Source organism: Uranotaenia lowii, chromosome 2, assembly GCF_029784155.1.
Source record: "Uranotaenia lowii strain MFRU-FL chromosome 2, ASM2978415v1, whole genome shotgun sequence".
NCBI classification, from domain to species: Eukaryota; Metazoa; Arthropoda; class Insecta; order Diptera; family Culicidae; genus Uranotaenia; species Uranotaenia lowii.
Genome location: NC_073692.1, coordinates 80317814 through 80334793, shown reverse-complemented (window position 1 = coordinate 80334793; position 16980 = coordinate 80317814). Strand labels below are relative to the sequence as shown.

Genomic DNA, 16980 nt, shown 5'->3' with positions numbered 1-16980 from the left:
GCATCACCTTCCATGATTATTTGAAAGACCAGCCTTTTTACAAAACGCTTTAAATAGGATTTTCGGATTAAAACAACTCAAACTCATCTCATTTGCCATCCACTACCATATTGTGATTTTCATATTTCACGTTTTATGTATAGAAATACTACAGCATTCATATACGACCTTATAATCATATAGTTATAACATACTCGCCATTTGAGACAATAAAACAATGCGACAATTCAACAGACAATATCGAATATAGATTTTGTTTTTTTTTGTTCGCTTATTTTTCAATTCAGCATAATTGTTAATTCTAAACGAAGTTGAATAGCGCGACTTTCAAACTGTTTTGCGCATCTTATAATGTTTGCTGCAATCCTTGAAACCAGGTCTCTAAATTGAACGATTGATGTGATGCTTTTAAAGTTTTCGTTGAATACTAAGTATATTTGCTTAATGTAGTAATAATTAAGTTTGGGTTTTGTAGTACGTAAACCTTAATAAAATTAATGAGAATATATGCTCACAGGAAAATATGCATTTTATACGACTTGGTAATTTCTACTTTTAATGTTTTCAAAAATATACGATCCGTTTTATGTATGGCTCTGTGTATTTAATATACGTATTTTTGACGGTTGACGGTTCTGTGTTGACTGGACTAAACATTGACCACACTGATAAGTGTTGATGATGTTTTGATATTTATTACGCGGTAGATAGGTACCAGTACGGGAACGAACTTCGTAGCTTAGTAAATCAAAACTCAACCACAAGGAGCTGTTTTTATTGTTTGCATGATGTCGGTCCTGCTTTCGTATAAACATAAGTCCTGTTTTTATCACAGAGAATCATTTTTTCTAGTACTACTATGCACCTACCCATTTTGATGAAAATAAAATCAGTGGAAATATATAAAGATTCTTGAAAACGCTGTCTACTAAGTAATTTTGGTACAAAAACGAAATGTACGGTTCTAGCCTCATAAGTGTAACTGGTTGGCGGTGAAGTTGACTGGGATGAGGTATAATATTATGCACATATTGTTTGTTAGATGCATCTGTATGGTTATTCTTTTATTAAAATGTACATATAATTTTATGTACAACGAAGTGTGAGCACAAAAATCTATAAAATATAGTTTTACAGTGAGTTTTTTAGCACGTGTTGATACTAGAAGTGTAAATTTTTGCACGTAATGTGAGCTAAGTTTCAAGTTTTTATATGGTGCTTGATTTTAGTTTTTGTTAATTGTTAATTGGTTTGCTAATCAAAAAAGCATTTACAACTGTTGTTTCATCTGCAAAAGCCGCTTATGTGGATAAAAAAATATCTAACAGTCACAATACATTTTCCCATCTTTTGCTTTCAATATTGTCCTACGTCTAAGGATGTCGTTATAGGAATCTATCGTAAATTCCTACAATCTTAATGGCTATTAATTGATGTCGACTGTTTATGTCACTCCTCCTATGTCTCAATTACTATAAAAATCTGATTATTTCGCTATCTTATTGTACGATGCTACAACCTTCCATTTATGCTAGATGATTATTCTGTTCTCCCTAAACTTTCTGTAAAATGCACATATTGGCTCCCAAATGTTGCCTACCATTCGATTCTTTGCATAACTTTTTTCTTGTTGTTTGTCGAGATTCTGTTGGCTTGTACGAGATTCAACTCATCCATTTTCTATGGTATATCAGTCTTATTGCTACTCTTCGGTGTTTCATCGCGATTGTAGACTTTTGGATGAGAATCCAGACTGCAAGCTTGTCATCGAACCTTTATAGTTTGCAGAACTGAGCACCTCGTGGAAATACATAAGCTGGGCTGGACCGTCGCAGGATGGCGGACACATCCATTGAAGGATGTAGCTGCCAGTGTTTGCCATTTCATGTGATCCCTACAATATAACCAAATAATGAAAGTGAGAGTTGTATTCCCTTTACGGAACGTTTGAATCAGAACTAACCTGCACTCCTTCCTTGGGTTTGCACTTTACTTTGTCTTCTAATTTGCTGTAAGATTCTCCCTCTTTGAAATCATCCCCATCGAAAATAGACGAAAATGTATCTGAAATAAGTTTTTCAAACTTTAATAATATTGTAACACATACTATATGCAAGGATACAAACCGTTGTAACTTTGTTCCAATTGCTTATCCGTGTGGTAAACTGCAAAAAGCAGATCGTTCTTGAGCACATCAAAGTCCCAGGTTAGCACCGATTTTGGATCAGTGTTTTTAATGATTAATTCAAACATCTGACCCGGCTTTAGGTCGATAGATTTGTACAACCCATGATGGTCACCTGACGGCACCTGGCCGCTGCCCTCGTCCACCGATTCCGATTTGTACAGATGCTTTGGTACGAGTCCGCCTTCGTGAATTAGAGTCTGCAAACCAAGAGGAATTATTGAATGAAACTTTGTTACATAGTAGAAACGTCTATCGAGGAAAAAAAAAATTAACGTGATAAATCTGCTTAGCATTTTGCTTGATTTTGGGAACAAATGAGGATGGGTAACGTTTTCATTCACTTGATTTAAAGCACATTCTGTACGTTTGATGAGGGTGTTCACACACTTTCGTGTTTTGACTAGCGGGTTTAAGCAATTTTATGAAATGTTGCAAAAATTGCTGAATGGGTTTGTTATAATTATTAGGAAATAGACGTGTTGGTGGAAGGAGTACGTCATGCTGAGATGCACGAATTTTGAATGTATGTCTTCGTTAGTTTTAGGCACATTTGAAAAAAAAAATCAGTGATAATTGATTTAGGGCTAAGAAAACATTTTATTCGTATTTATCTGAGTGTATTTTCTTTCCTGAATACCATTTTCTCATAGCTTTTGCAAATGTAAAGTTTCTTATGGTCCAAGTGAATTTATGCCGCATGACGTACTCCACGTGATAGCCATCATCATTTGTATAAATAGTGATGTTCAATAACTACAATATAAGCATTCTGGCGGCGATGATATTTTCAAATGCAAGTATAAAAAGAGACTTTGCATATGAAGGGACAAATTTAAAGTAAGGCAACGATGCTAGCTAATAAACGAAGGTGGCACGATTTGAAACAGGTATAAAATACAAAGGACAAAACGAAGTTGATTGGTGGTGATCGAAGGTAATTCTTACACAATGGCACGCGCTCAGAAAACAGCGCGTGTATAGTTTGGATGGGACCGGTTCCGCCACCGTCGGTATGCTTGGCTGTTCTCGGATAGAACATTCATACACACATGTTTAAGAAGATGTAATACAATAATGGCATTCATTTGATTCGTATGAGTATACAAGTACATGTATGTATGAAAGTTGTGTGAAAAATTTCACACACAAATATACACGAAAAAAGAACAAAAGGTTTTTGAGATATTAGTAAGAATCTATTACCTATATTTTAAGAAAAAAAAACAAATAAAAAAAAGGAAAATAATCTACCTGTTAAGAGAAAGTTTTTGTACAAAAATATATTTTCAAATTTTAAAACTAGATTCTGAAATGAATAAAACAAATACTCACATTGCAAGATCCGCCCAGGAATTTGGGAATCCGTTCCGTTGAGATGTACTGTTCCAAACCATCCTCAATGTGTAGGCAGTCTGGACCACCGAAAAATAAGAACTTTGAGCGCGTATTTTCATCTGTTGAATAATGATGTATTGATCAATTCACTCGATACAATTAGAATAACGTTCATATCATACCTATAAAGGTGCTAACGATCGTCCATAGCACTGGGAATACGCGAGGTGCACGTACAATGAGCACTCTGCCCATCGTTTCCGGATAATTTTTCTCGACAGTCTCAATTATCCGGAGCAGAGCCTTCACTCCTGGCCGCCACAGATGACGGATGGATAAACCGTCCAAATCAACCAGCAAGCACCAATTCCAAATCGGTTTCTCAAACAGCTTGGTCGCTTCCTTCATCAGCTTCAGTCCTTCCTCGCAAATGTGTAATGTCTGTGGGAGAAGGAACGAAAACGTGCATCACAACGCAATCACAATAAATGGTGTATTCTGCATAATTAACACATTGAGTGTCACACGGCTTGTTGCAGGTTTGCATACAATGCATATCAAGCAGAAAAAAACTGCCGCCGATGTAAAAATAAAAAGAGATGATAAGCACTTGTAACGGTATTACTGCAACTGATTGCGGTAGGTATAATTATTGCAATGGGAATTGAGAGGGATAGTTTAAAAATAATTATATTCCCATTGATATGACGCAGAAATTGCTTGAAGGTGCAATTCAAATCAATTGACACCGTTTCCCTAGTGAAGTGAGATTGATGTCGTCAGATAAGCTAAACGACTGGAATTAAAATACAATATCATTTGTGTTGAGGCTGATTAAATGAGGCATCTAAAGGTTCAAGTTGTTTATCTGCTGAACCCCTCGTGCTATGTTCAGTCTCAACTTTTACCTAGATCACACTGAGCAGAGCAAAACAATGACATGACTTTTGAGTTTAAACAATTGTTTACTTACTAATTTTAGCAGTTCGTCTTCTCCCACACATTTGAGCAATCCTTTAACGTCCATATTTCCCAACCGAAGAATGTAGAGCGGCCGTCCATCCTTGTCGTGATGGTGCCAACCGCCGGGGAAATATTTGTCTACGACAGCAGGAATTTTGTACTCGCCCAGAATGTCGTCTATCCTGTGCTCTTTGCGCCATTGAAGAGATTCCTGAAGCATGCTGGTAGATTTGTCGATGCTGAAATCACGTGCCCGCAAAAACCGTAGCAACGTTTGGTAGTCCGGCACATCGTCGCCATTGGATTCTTCGATGCGTTTACGGAATTGCACCAGCTTGGATTCCTGCAGTGGCGAAAGCTGCCCTATGAATTTAGCGATGTAATCCGCGTCAAGAATGCTGTTATCTCGGGTAAGCGGAGGTCGTTCCGTGGAAACCGACACGGTTACGCTTGGAACGGTTGGTTCATCGTCCTTCCATCTGAAAAACAAAATAAAGGCTCATCATCTATTCGTGGTAAAAATTAAAAGAAAAACGCACTTGTCGACATGAGTGATTCCTTCCTTCTTCAGCTCGGTTATGAAAAACTCAATAATCTCCTTCCCCTTCTGGGTTGTTTGCGAGTACTGTTTCATTCCCATCTTCTCCATCGAGTGTTCGAAGCCGAAGAAGTTCTTGATGTCCAGGGTAGCCGTCTGGTCGAAACAGGTCCAGTCAGGATTTTCCGGATGCGCATAGTAACGACACTTTTCGAAAATTTCGATTCTTGACGAGAAGGTTTCGTTGGTGGCTTCGATGTTGAGAGTACGGGCCTTCATGTCCAGAAAGTTGGTTTGGATGAAGAAGGCGACGTCGATACCGATGATTTTCTTGAACAGGTACGGAGCGTCCACAGCCAGCTTGCATCGGCGCTGCGTTTCCCGCTTGGCTCCATTATCACTCACAGAGTCTTGCGTCACTTCACAATCGAGCACAATCGGCATCTGGGGGCAGGTGGGGAAGCGTTTTTCGTATGCCTGCAAAGACGGTAGAAAGTAAAAATTATGTTACAGTTTTTGTTATTCAAAAAATACTCTATTTCGTCCCGAAACAAATTTGAATAATTCAGAATAAGTCGAAATTTATACTCAAAATTTATAACCGACTATTTTTATAATCAACACCAAGTCATTCGAATATCATATTTATTTCATCTGTTGCTATTGTCATGTTGTATGTTGTGAAGGAGATTTTGTGAATATATTTTTGTTGTTTAACAAACTGCCTTGAGTCGTCCTGTGATTTCAACTGTTAAAAATATTAGGACCAAATTGGAGTTAAGAGCATAACGAGCACGTGGGGCATAGTAAGCACTCCACTTTTCCACGAAAGTACGAACTTTCTCAAATAAATTTTCATGAGGAACAGTTTTGTAGTTCCTATCTTATAGTATTAATTTTTCGGCAAAAAAGACAGTATTTACAGAAATATTTTAAAAAAAACCTACACAGTAAATGAAAATTACCGAGTTCGGTAATTTTTTTACCGAAATCCTAACATGTGTAAATCGTTAAACTGTTCGGTAATTTTTTCGGTAAAAAATAAACGAACATCGGTAAATCGATTCTTCATTTACCGATGTTCGTTTATTTTTTACCGAAAAAAATACCGAACAGTTTAACGATTTACACATGTTAGGATTTCGGTAAAAAAATTACCGAACTCGGTAATTTTCGTTTACTGTGTAGGTTCTCAGGTGACGAAAATGTTATAATTTCTGAGCACCGGAAAATAAGCTCTTATGATTGTTAAATCATCTTAATCTATAAGTTGCAATGCGTATCATGATGTACACATGATTTTTCACTATAATCAATTTTAAAACGCGTTTTTACTTTAACTTTCTGACTCGGGGCGTATAGAGCACCACTGATCGGGGCACGATGAGCATTTTCAACTCGATAAAGTCTCAACTTAATCTATTATAGAGCCACAGCTTGACTAGTTTACATCTGATGATTTAGTCTATTGGTTATGGGTCGGAGAGGTAAGCAAAAGACTCTAGTTCGATTCCTGATCGAGGCGATTTTTTTTTCATTTACCATTCATGATCGATTGTTTTGATTGTTGTATTATATGGTTAAGCCTAGTCTACACTCGGCAACTTGAACTGCGATTCCGGTTGCTGAGACTTTTTTATGTTTACATCTTGGTTGCTGAAGGTCTCCCATACTTCTCGGGAGACTTGAGACGAGGCATCATCAAATGTAAACAAAAACAAGTCTCAGCAACCGAAATCGCAGTCCAAGTTGCCTAGTGTGGACTAGGCTTTAGTAGCATCATCCGCCAAACAAAGCACCGGAAACAAAGTGTATGAGTGTGTGTAAATTGTTCGTATTCTACAAACAGACTTTTTTGTTATTGCTTTGTTTGATGGATCTACGCTTACCGTTTAGTGCTAAATGCACCGATCATGAATGGTAAATGAGAAAAAAAAACCCTCGACCAGGAATCGAATTCGAGTCCTCTGATTTTCTCTTCGACACCTTACCACTAGGCCAAATCGTCAGATGAAACTAGTTAAGCTGTAGCTCTATAATTGAATTCACTGCTAGATTCTACGGCAGAAAATGCTCATCGTGCCCCGATCAATGGTGCTTATCCTGCCCCTGTGGGGGTTCTCATTATGCCCCTGCAACGACTGATTTTCAGTTTTCGGCAAAAAAAAAGCATTTTCCAACATTTTAATATACTTTTTCAAGTTTTAGTCAGTTAGTAAAAGGCAGCTTTAGTGTCTGAACTCGAAACAATGATGTAACTCTGAACTAACATATTATAACTTTTTTTTTTGTTAAATAAGCGTCCTCTTTAAGGTGGCTATTATGATTTTATCTCCCCTAAACTTAAAAGAAATTGCAGTTCTTTTAATTGAAAATTTGTTACCTGATTTGCATGTAAAACCAGGAACGAAACATTGAGAAAAACACCCAGATGAACAACAAAATTGTTTTAATTAGGTCAAACCACCTTGAAAAATTGTGCGTGGGAAGCATTTTGACTCAAATAATAAAGAAAAAAGGCCGCAACAAATTTCAAATTCTTTTTTGTTAAGACAAGTTTATCGAAACGAAATACAAAGCTAGTTGAAACCCATTGTTCCAACATGGAAAATAACAGATAGGCCATAGCGCTTAACCTCACTTCAAAGCCCGGTGTATGTACGTACAAAGCATGCTTGCATACCGTCAACTGGGGCAACATGTAACACTTTTCACTTGTGTCCGCAGATGATCATGCATCAAAAGTTTGAAGGTTTATGGGACATCAAATTGACGTAGTCAGAAAAATTATTGGTTTCTAAAATTATTTTTAATTTTCTAAAAACATGCGAGTTTAACTATATTTAATTTAGAAAATGGGTTACTTGCAACAAAATTTGTTTTTAATGAAAAATCTTATAAGAACGTATGAAAATTTGTAGTTTTTGATATATTTGTGATGTCATAAAGGCCATTACGCATAAAATCAACAATTGCAGTAATTTTTGGTTTCCTTAAAACTAATTTTAACATTTTTTTTCTGAACATAAGGATGCTGCATACGTTTAGGGGTAAAAATACTACAAAAAAATTCTACAAGCTAAAATCATAAAAATAAATGTTTGGTGAACGAAATTTTAATGTTGACAAACGTGTGATCAGGGGTGTCATTTGCTCACACAATGAGCACAATGTGCATTTTTTCCATAGCACATTGAGAGAGCAAGACCGAGCACTGCCTGAGCTAGCTGTCCATCAATGTGCCACATCGGAGCAAATCACTGAGCTACGCAGCGGTAGCCTTCAGCTCATTGAGCTGCACAATGTTTACCAGTATACCACCACAACGCTGAATTTAACAAACGAAAGCCAATTCTTTCCCAATAAACAAGCAACAGCAACAACACAGCTGAAATTTGGGCGGGCTCGGCCTGCCGGCTGCCGAACACCGTTGCCACAAAAAAATCTGTATCATAAATGAGTCTGATCTTCGTCCATACGTGTCCCAATTTAACAGAATTAAATACACTGATGGTACAGATTTTCGTGGCATCGCTGCTCGGCAGCCGGCAGGCCGAGCCCGACCGAATTTCGTTTGTGTTGTTGCTGTTGCTTGTTTATGAGTTATTTTCTTCCTTGCAAGCAGCCCGGTGTGTCTTCGTGCCGGACTGGACGAACGATGATCGTTTTTATTTTCTTTCGATGAGAAGAAAAAATAAACCGAAGAAGAGTGCTTGGCAAATTTCTAAAGCCAGAGTTCACATTGAGCAGCACATTGAGCAGCACATTGAGCAGGGTGGGTCAGCTCATTGTGTTTTTCATCATTGTGAGAAACCTATCAGAAAATTCGACTATCGGCGCGCAGTAAGAGAGCGAACAGTAGATATTCTATCGCCGTGCGCGCAGTTCTAGAAAGCTTGAGCTCACATTGTGCTTTTAGAACACATTGTGCTGTTTTGAGGAGTATAACACCCCTGCGTGTGATGCAAAACAATCATAATTCGGCTTATGGAAGGAGATTTACAAGGTGTCACTTTGTTTTGCATTTTGTTGCGTTTTACACCGGACAGGTCACCGAATTATAAACATATTCATTTAAAAAAAATTGGTGACTGTCCGAGAAATATTTTTACACAAATAGTGTTGGTATATACACACAAAACTTACTGCCGTTCCAAGCAAGACTGTCCCATGTGACTTTTGGGCCATTTTCCCTTTTTTGCTGGAAACAATTTTTTTAGTGTTAACTTTCTAATAAAAACACAAACAAGTATACTTTGTTCTGAACTTATACGAAATTTTCATCTAGGTGGTTGTCTCTATGTTGATGTTTCTATGCAAGAATGTCACACTAGAGACAATTCTATGAAAAATGCAAATTTTATCAAAAAAAATTCTTAAGATGAGTTTAAACCGTGGAACATAATGTTATTCACTGAAACGAACACTAAAGTAGAAGGCGGAGGGGGAATGAGAAGCCTTGAATGTTTTATTCAGAGAAATGTTCACTAAACACTTTTCGTTAGGCACTACTTACGGTACCCATACTCAACTATACATTTTTATAAACAATCTCAAATTACGGCTTAACTTGAGTTTTTGGAAAAAAAAACTATACGAGCTTTTTATCATTTTAACAATTGTACCATGTGACAGTTTTTCGTAGATCGGTATGCGTACTGATTCTACGCAAAAGTGTCACACGGAGCATTTTTGGCTCTAATTTGCTGTTTTTATGTAGGAAATGTATTTTTTTTGGCAGACAACATTGTAAAATGATTAACTTGAACTGTTCGCTATCAAAAATCTGTCGGTAAATTTTTAGTTTGTGAGAAAAATTGGAAATATAGCTGAAATTTCAATCGCGTTTTTCTCGTTTGCACGTTTTTTCACCTGGAACAATCTTGCTTGGAACGGCAGTGCATTAAATTAAAAAATTAATCAGTTCTGTGGTAAACAAATATTGCATCCAATCCCGCTTTTACATGATGCCAGAATTGATGGTACCAACACAAATAGTTATTGATATTTGGCAGTTTTATATAGAATGGCAATCAAAGTATTTTTTTTCTCAGACGTTTGCGACTTGATTCTTTTGAAAAGCGCATTTGATTCATCGGAAAAGTTTTTTTTTTTAAATTGAACTTTTGGATCTGAACTAGTATTAATGAGTATTAGAAATAAATTTTCATCGCCGTCCTTATTTGTTGGAAGCAAGCAATGTGATGTTTTCTTTTAGTTAAGGGGGTCTAACGGGTAAAAAAAACACCATTTTCACGATTTTTTTTTAGGGCTATCGTTCAAACAAATGTATTAAATTTTTTTGCATTATACAAAGCATTGTTAAAAGAACATTTAATAATTTTTTCGTAGAAAAATATTGAAAATGAGCCGGTGACGGAGCACTTTCGAGGATGCCTTTTAGAAAACAGGATTTGCGGTGGACACTGTATCTCAGCACAGAATCATCTGAAGTAAAAAAAAATCAGAGCAAAATATTTTTAATAGATGTTTTTCTGGACCCCAACGATTTTATTTAACTTTAAAAAAAATTTTATGAAATTTTTGTGGCTGTTTAAAGTAAAAACTACGATTTTTCACAAAATCAGGCCATCTGTAAAATCTCCCCAAAGTAAAAAAAAAGAAAATCGTTGGGGTTTGGTATTTTATATGTAGAAAATATGTTCAAAATTTGAAAAGAATCGGTGAAGTAGTTTTCAAATGACGATGTCCACGGACTTTAAAAATGTGCTTTCGAGAAAACGCGTTTGAAGTTTCTGCTCTCTCTCTCTCTCTCTTGCAGTATTAGATAAGAGGAGATTAAGGCCTATAATTTCTACAGTTTTGCTTCGATTCACTTGAAAATTTGACACAACATTCTTGAAAGGTTTTACAATAAGAAAATAAAAAAATAAAAAAAATCGATTTTTTGAAAGTGTTAGACCCTACTCCCCCTTAAGTTGAATATTTGATAAACGACCTGACAGAGTTCAAATTTTTTTTATGAAAAATCAAAAGGAATGAATTTTAATTCCAATCGCACAAGAAAAAAGGTCACACAAGACAAAAATGTCATAATTTTTTTTTTGAAATCGTCAAAAAAGCCCATTTCATATTACTTTTAGCTATGAGAAAAGTCAAATATTGTAAGTTACATTAAATTCATCATGATCAGTTCATATATTTCACATAATTTTGTAGATTAAAAATTTGTAGAAAAATGTGATTTTTTGAAAAAAAACCCATACATTTGCTAGTTTTTCCGTAACTGTTTTTCGGGAGGGCCAGACATTCGGTCGAAGGATGTGCGGCCGAATAGGACAGTTGACCGAATGGGACATTTGGTCGAAGGTTATTTGGCCGAATGTGAGGACGAAAAGACGTTTAGCCGAATTGTTGTTAGGCAGAATGGTCGTTAGGCCGAATGGTTGTTAGGATGAATGATCATTAGGCCGATTAGATACTTGGCCGAATGGTCGTTAGTTCGAATAGTCATCAGATCGAATGTTCGTAATGTCGTTAGGCCTAATGGCTGGTAGGCCGAATATTCGTTAAGCCGAATGGTCGTTAGGCCGAATGATCATTAGGCCGATACAAAGTTGAATGGATATAAGTTCGATTGGATGCTAGGCCGATAGAACATTTGAAAGCTTCTTTGCATGCTAAGCCGAATGGTCATAAGACCAAATGGTCGCTAGGCCGAATGGATATAAGGCTGTATGGTCATTTGGCTCAACGGTCGTTAAGTCGAATGGTCGTTAGGTCAAATATTCAGAGGTTGCCAGCATGTTAGGGTGAATGGTCACTTTCGACTATTTGACCTAATGAACATTCGGCCTAACATACGGCAAGCGTTAAAGATGTCTTATTGGCCCAACGACTCGGCCTTGTGACCATTCGGCCTAGCATCCATTCCGATTTATGACCATTCGACCAATCGTTCAGGCTTAATGATCATTCGACCTAACATACTTTCGGCTTCGCGTCCTTTCGGCCTAACAGTCCTTGGCTGGATAACCGTCAGCCGAATAACCAATACGGCCTGATGACCCTTTTGGCCTTACGTCCATCGGCAGAATGACTTTCGGCCGAATGACCCAGCCTCATTTTTCGAGGCCTCTTACCAATGCCTACGTTTAAAGAGAACGAAATAATCTACCTTGTATATTTCAAAGTACTATGCTGCCCCTACTCGCATAACAGTCCCATATGAATTTTTGTCATTTTTCATCTAACCTGACAGTTCGTCATTTTGAACATAGGGCTTCAATATAAAACAATAAAAAAAGAGATTTTGTTCTAGAAATTTCGAGAAAAATATCAACTCGTGGCTGTCCCATATGAAATATACCCGCATAACAGTCCCATATGTGAAATACTACAGAACAGATATGGTTACTTTTCAATGTTTCTTTCGGCGATAAAGTCTTTGATTTATTGCTTTGAATCATTTAATAAAGATTCAATTCACTTGATCTCGAATTATGCACACTAGTTTTCGAAAGCAGACCAGTAAGAAGGAAGGAATGTCTTCCTCGGCAAAAAACTATCAGATGCAATCAAAATCGTGAAAAGATTGAACTTACATTAAGAAATTCAAGATATTTTTTTCCAAAAATATGTTTGTTTTTCTGATAACTGCGTTTAGAAGTTCTAAAATGATCAAATTTAAGTCTTAGGAAGTAGCTTGGTGAGCAAAACATATTCTGTATGGGACTGTTATGCGAGTAGATTTGGAAAAGGTTTCAAATATGCTAGCATAACAGTCCCATAACGAATAAAAATGGTGCTCCCGGCCTTATCAATGCCCCAATTTCGAAAATTTCAGGTTTTACGATTTATTATGACAACCTAGAACACCTTCCATCAAACGATTTTCGTTTATACTGAACGTTGTGGTCACAATTCAAAAATATATTCCAAAACAGAAAAAGCTGATTTTCTCACTAGCCTATTTTTGCATATGGGACTGTTATGAAAGTAGGGGCAGTATGGTTGAAACCCACATTTTATTGATAAGCAACGTTGCAAACAATTAATGTCTTTAGAGAGAAAAATTATTTAAAAAAAATTGAACAATATTCAATTTGAAATCGATTTTCATGCCATTCCAGCAATCTTCACATTCTACGTTACATTTTCGGTGTCAATTAATCTCAAATCATAGAAGTGACATAGTGTACAATTACGAACATGTGGATGCGGTGCTAATCAATATCGAACATCAACTGGTTGAAAAGTGTTTGCATAAATAATAGAAAAACTCGTAGCCGTTGTGTAAAGTGATTCGATTTTTTAATCATGTGAGAAAACTAGCACTTATTTTTTTAAATGATAATAACAGATGAGGAGTTCACTTTGTGGAATCCAATTCGAGACTTCATTATTAATAAGTCAAATTGAGAAAACTAAAGTGGCATATTGAAGCAAGTAGGTATAGTTACAAAAAGTGGGCTCTCATCATACTTTTCATCTTAACTATTCATAAATCTATTATATCTTGTTGTTAGAAAACAAGAACTGCTACTGTTCTTCAAAGCAGTGTGTTATGCAAAATGTTCAAACAAAAATAATGTTGATACCGTATTTGATAATAAGAACACTGTTTAGCTTCAATAACCTGTCGAAAGGTCAACAGATGTAGAATTTTCCAACACCCTTCACTGGGAGTTCATTCTACTAGTTAGAGATAGATTGTTTCCGAGAGCTGGGGCTGGCCCTATTTACTGGGTCAATCGTGCCTCGGGCTCATGATGGACGTCACACGCGACGACGGGCCTAGTGAGTCTTGCGGGAATTGTTATCAAATATTTACAGATTCGTAGGCGCGCTGTTATGTGGCTTTCTTTTTCTTAGGAGCTGGCAAGAGTTAGAGCTTGTGGCGGAACATTATATAGGTAAAAGTGTATAGTATGCAAAAACATTCGAAAGGCAAATAGCGAATAAACGTGTGAACATAGAATACTTGACCGGAAGACAACAACAGGTGTTTTGGAATTGAACTGCAAGTAAACTGTTGGGATTGCGATAAAAGTGGGCAAATCCCCTTTTTAGATTTTTTTCAATTGCGATTGGAACCACTTTAAAAGAGGAAATATGAACGTCCAACTTGTTATATGAATTATACAACATTAAAAGAGGAATTGATTCAGGAAACTCTGCTATGGAGCACAAACCTGGTTTAATATTTCAAAATATCAATTGTTTTGTTTTCTTCATAATTCAAATTTATTCAAGACTCAGGCCTTCAACAATACCTTCACTCGCCAAAGCAATAATGAAAAAAATCTTTTTTCCTGTGGGCAGTACGTTTAAAAAATCTGCTGTCTAACGTATTTTGATATTTGAGCAAATAACCGATAAAGCACAGTCATTAAATCCATCAGCAATAATATGTACTGTATATAGTAAGTCGTTCGAAGACCCGATAATTTTTTTTCTACGCAAAGCTTTGCGCATACAACCGGTTTTTGAACAGAGAAAAAAACTGACTCGCCACTATCAGCTACTTGCGTGAGGTTATATTGCGAGCAAAATTTGGTTTCCAAATATGCAACATCAAATTTAGATTGAAAAACCTGTACTTGGCCTCTATGTTTATGCTTCAATCTAATATTCGTTAAAAAAAAGTTGGGAAGGATGTCTTCACACCAAAAAGTTTGTTTCTGAGGCATTGAATCACGAACTTATTTTTCCTACAAGTGAACTGATTCAGTTCTTGTTTTTGTGACGATATTGATACATATATAATCACAGATCTCTTCAAGATAATATACTTGTTGTGACGATTAGTCTTATCGGAACTAGAATTAAGTTCTGGAAGGAGTCAAAGGTATTATTTCCCACGTGTGAGCTCATCTATCCAATAGTTCGCAGAATCTTATAAACTTTATCGGCAATGTTAATCGCCAAATTCTGATTCGAACTGACTGGAAATCAAGAAAGTATGATATGGAAAATCATGTATTAAGGAATGGAATTAAGGAATTGAAGAATTAACGGTTTGAACCCAACTGACCTGACTTGTCAAAGAAGTGGCTCAATCTTTTTGCCACCGTCGCTGCTCGCATTTGCAAGTTACTATAACTAAATATTACTCGTCGTTGGATCAAACGCAAACCGGTTGCACGTACATATACGACATTGCACATACAGTTTTATTCCTTTATGGTAAACAAATTACAACCATTTGTAACGACTATGCAGACGGATTGCCATTCACGTGCAGAAAGTGAATGATACCTATACCTAACGTTTCATCTGGGTATTGCGAGTTAATCACCGCACAACTCGTTTGAGGTTTTACTTCACGCTTCGTTTTCATGTAGTACCTATATGGATCATATGGATTGATAGCAGGCTCGTGATTGTTTGGAATGGTCACAGAATGAATATGCAATTGTGAAAACCGATATTTGTTATGAAAAGAATTTGTGTAACTTGTAAATTGTTCATATAGGGATGACTCTTCGCAAAGGATTAAAAAACAAGGAAAAAATAAATAAATAACAATAGGTAGTAAATTTTTGTTTCTTGATTTTTTTTAATCAAAATAGAAAACTGTTTTGAAACAGGTATCAGGCTTTTGGTTCCAACAATCAAAATTTATAGAAGGTATCAACTATAATGCAATAATCTTTAGCAACACTCAGTTTTAGACGTTTAGTGTTCATCGAAAGCCCTCAGAAAGTCAGCTCCTAGTGAACAACAGAGGGCTTTTATTATCACTGTTCAAATCTCCGCGGTGTAGGTAGTCATTTGACATAATGCTTAGAGCTTTTTGTCCTCAATTTTAGATTGAAAATGACAAAACATCTCAGCGTTTCTTTGTTCGATGTAGGTTCGAGAGGCCTAAAATTCTTACATTAAAAAAAACATAAACAAAATAATGGAATAATCATATACAAAAATAACCATTTTCGAATTGTTTAGTTTGATTAACTGTTTCAAATATTCGATATAAATTTATTTAGATGGTCTTCATACCATCTTTTTATTACTCAAAATGTCTGGTTTTTGGATCGAATGATCTAAACAGCTGTTCAAACATTTACCTTCATTCGAATTTGTAGAATTAAAAGGAAAAAAAATTAGGATAAGTGTCCCCAATAAATCGTGATTTCCTAAAACTATTTAACAACATAAAAAAAACCAAAACATTGAGAACCACTAGATGTTTCATGATAAAGATTTTGAGTTCAAGAACAAATTCAGGGTGGCCACTGAATTCCAATTCTCTTTGGCCAAAAGTCAAAGCCCATTGAGGAACTCTTAAATATGATTTTTTTTTTGTTTCGATTATAGTCGTTTTGCCATCGTTAATGCATTCGCGACTTTATCAACGTTACAGTTGGCGGATCGTTATTGAGAAACTTATCCGGTACAACTGTGTGCGATGTTTACTCTTGGGCTCGAACTCGCGGACATCTGCTCAGGAGACAACAGACTTGCCAACTGAGCTATGTCACAAGCCCTCTTAAATATGCTATGATTTCTAGTTTCAGTCCAGGGCTGGAAAACAGAAAAAAGCACCCGAATGTCAAATTGGTGTGATTAAATCACCGACCAGTGAGCAGGTAACAAATTTTGTTTCATTACATAGAATGATCATTTTCAAAACTATTTTTCAAGGCTTTAGAAGAGTTTTGCATTGAATAGGTTTACAAATTTCACCAAACTGAGCACGCCTTGCCTATGAAACAATAGTTTTGATGAGTTTGTTTGGCTCCGGCACGAGTTTTTCTCTTAAACGATTAGAACTCTTTTCAAAAAGTGCTAAGTTTTTTTTTGTCGAAAAGTAAGAGAGAGTTGAGAAATTGTCATGAAAGATTTTTTACTTCAACTAGCTGACCCGGTGTGCTTTGATGGATCGAAATTTTAATAATAATTTAAATCATTATTTTATATTTAAATTTCAACATCACTAGGTATATATTTGAATCGAAAGTTGAAAATTGAGCGAAACTCAAGTGTAATA

The 16980-nt window shown here is 36.2% G+C and overlaps 1 protein-coding gene across 2 annotated transcripts in view; it reads right to left on the bottom strand.

The window, feature by feature from the left end:
• Window positions 1-88: 88 nt before the first annotated feature.
• The window catches only part of LOC129741799 (protein real-time), a 45268-nt gene continuing 28376 nt past the window's right edge, over window positions 89-16980 (bottom strand). The window contains exons 2-9 of one of the 2 annotated variants that reach the window (XM_055733589.1): window positions 5026-5501; window positions 4497-4965; window positions 3706-3964; window positions 3521-3642; window positions 3134-3208; window positions 2127-2385; window positions 1964-2064; window positions 89-1894 (exon numbers count right to left, since the gene is read on the bottom strand). In XM_055733589.1, the coding sequence (XP_055589564.1) occupies window positions 1718-1894; window positions 1964-2064; window positions 2127-2385; window positions 3134-3208; window positions 3521-3642; window positions 3706-3964; window positions 4497-4965; window positions 5026-5501 (1938 nt within the window). In that variant the 3' untranslated portion in view covers window positions 89-1717. The remainder of the gene's footprint in view (window positions 1895-1963; window positions 2065-2126; window positions 2386-3133; window positions 3209-3520; window positions 3643-3705; window positions 3965-4496; window positions 4966-5025; window positions 5502-16980) is intronic. The other variant, XM_055733590.1, reaches the window with a different exon arrangement.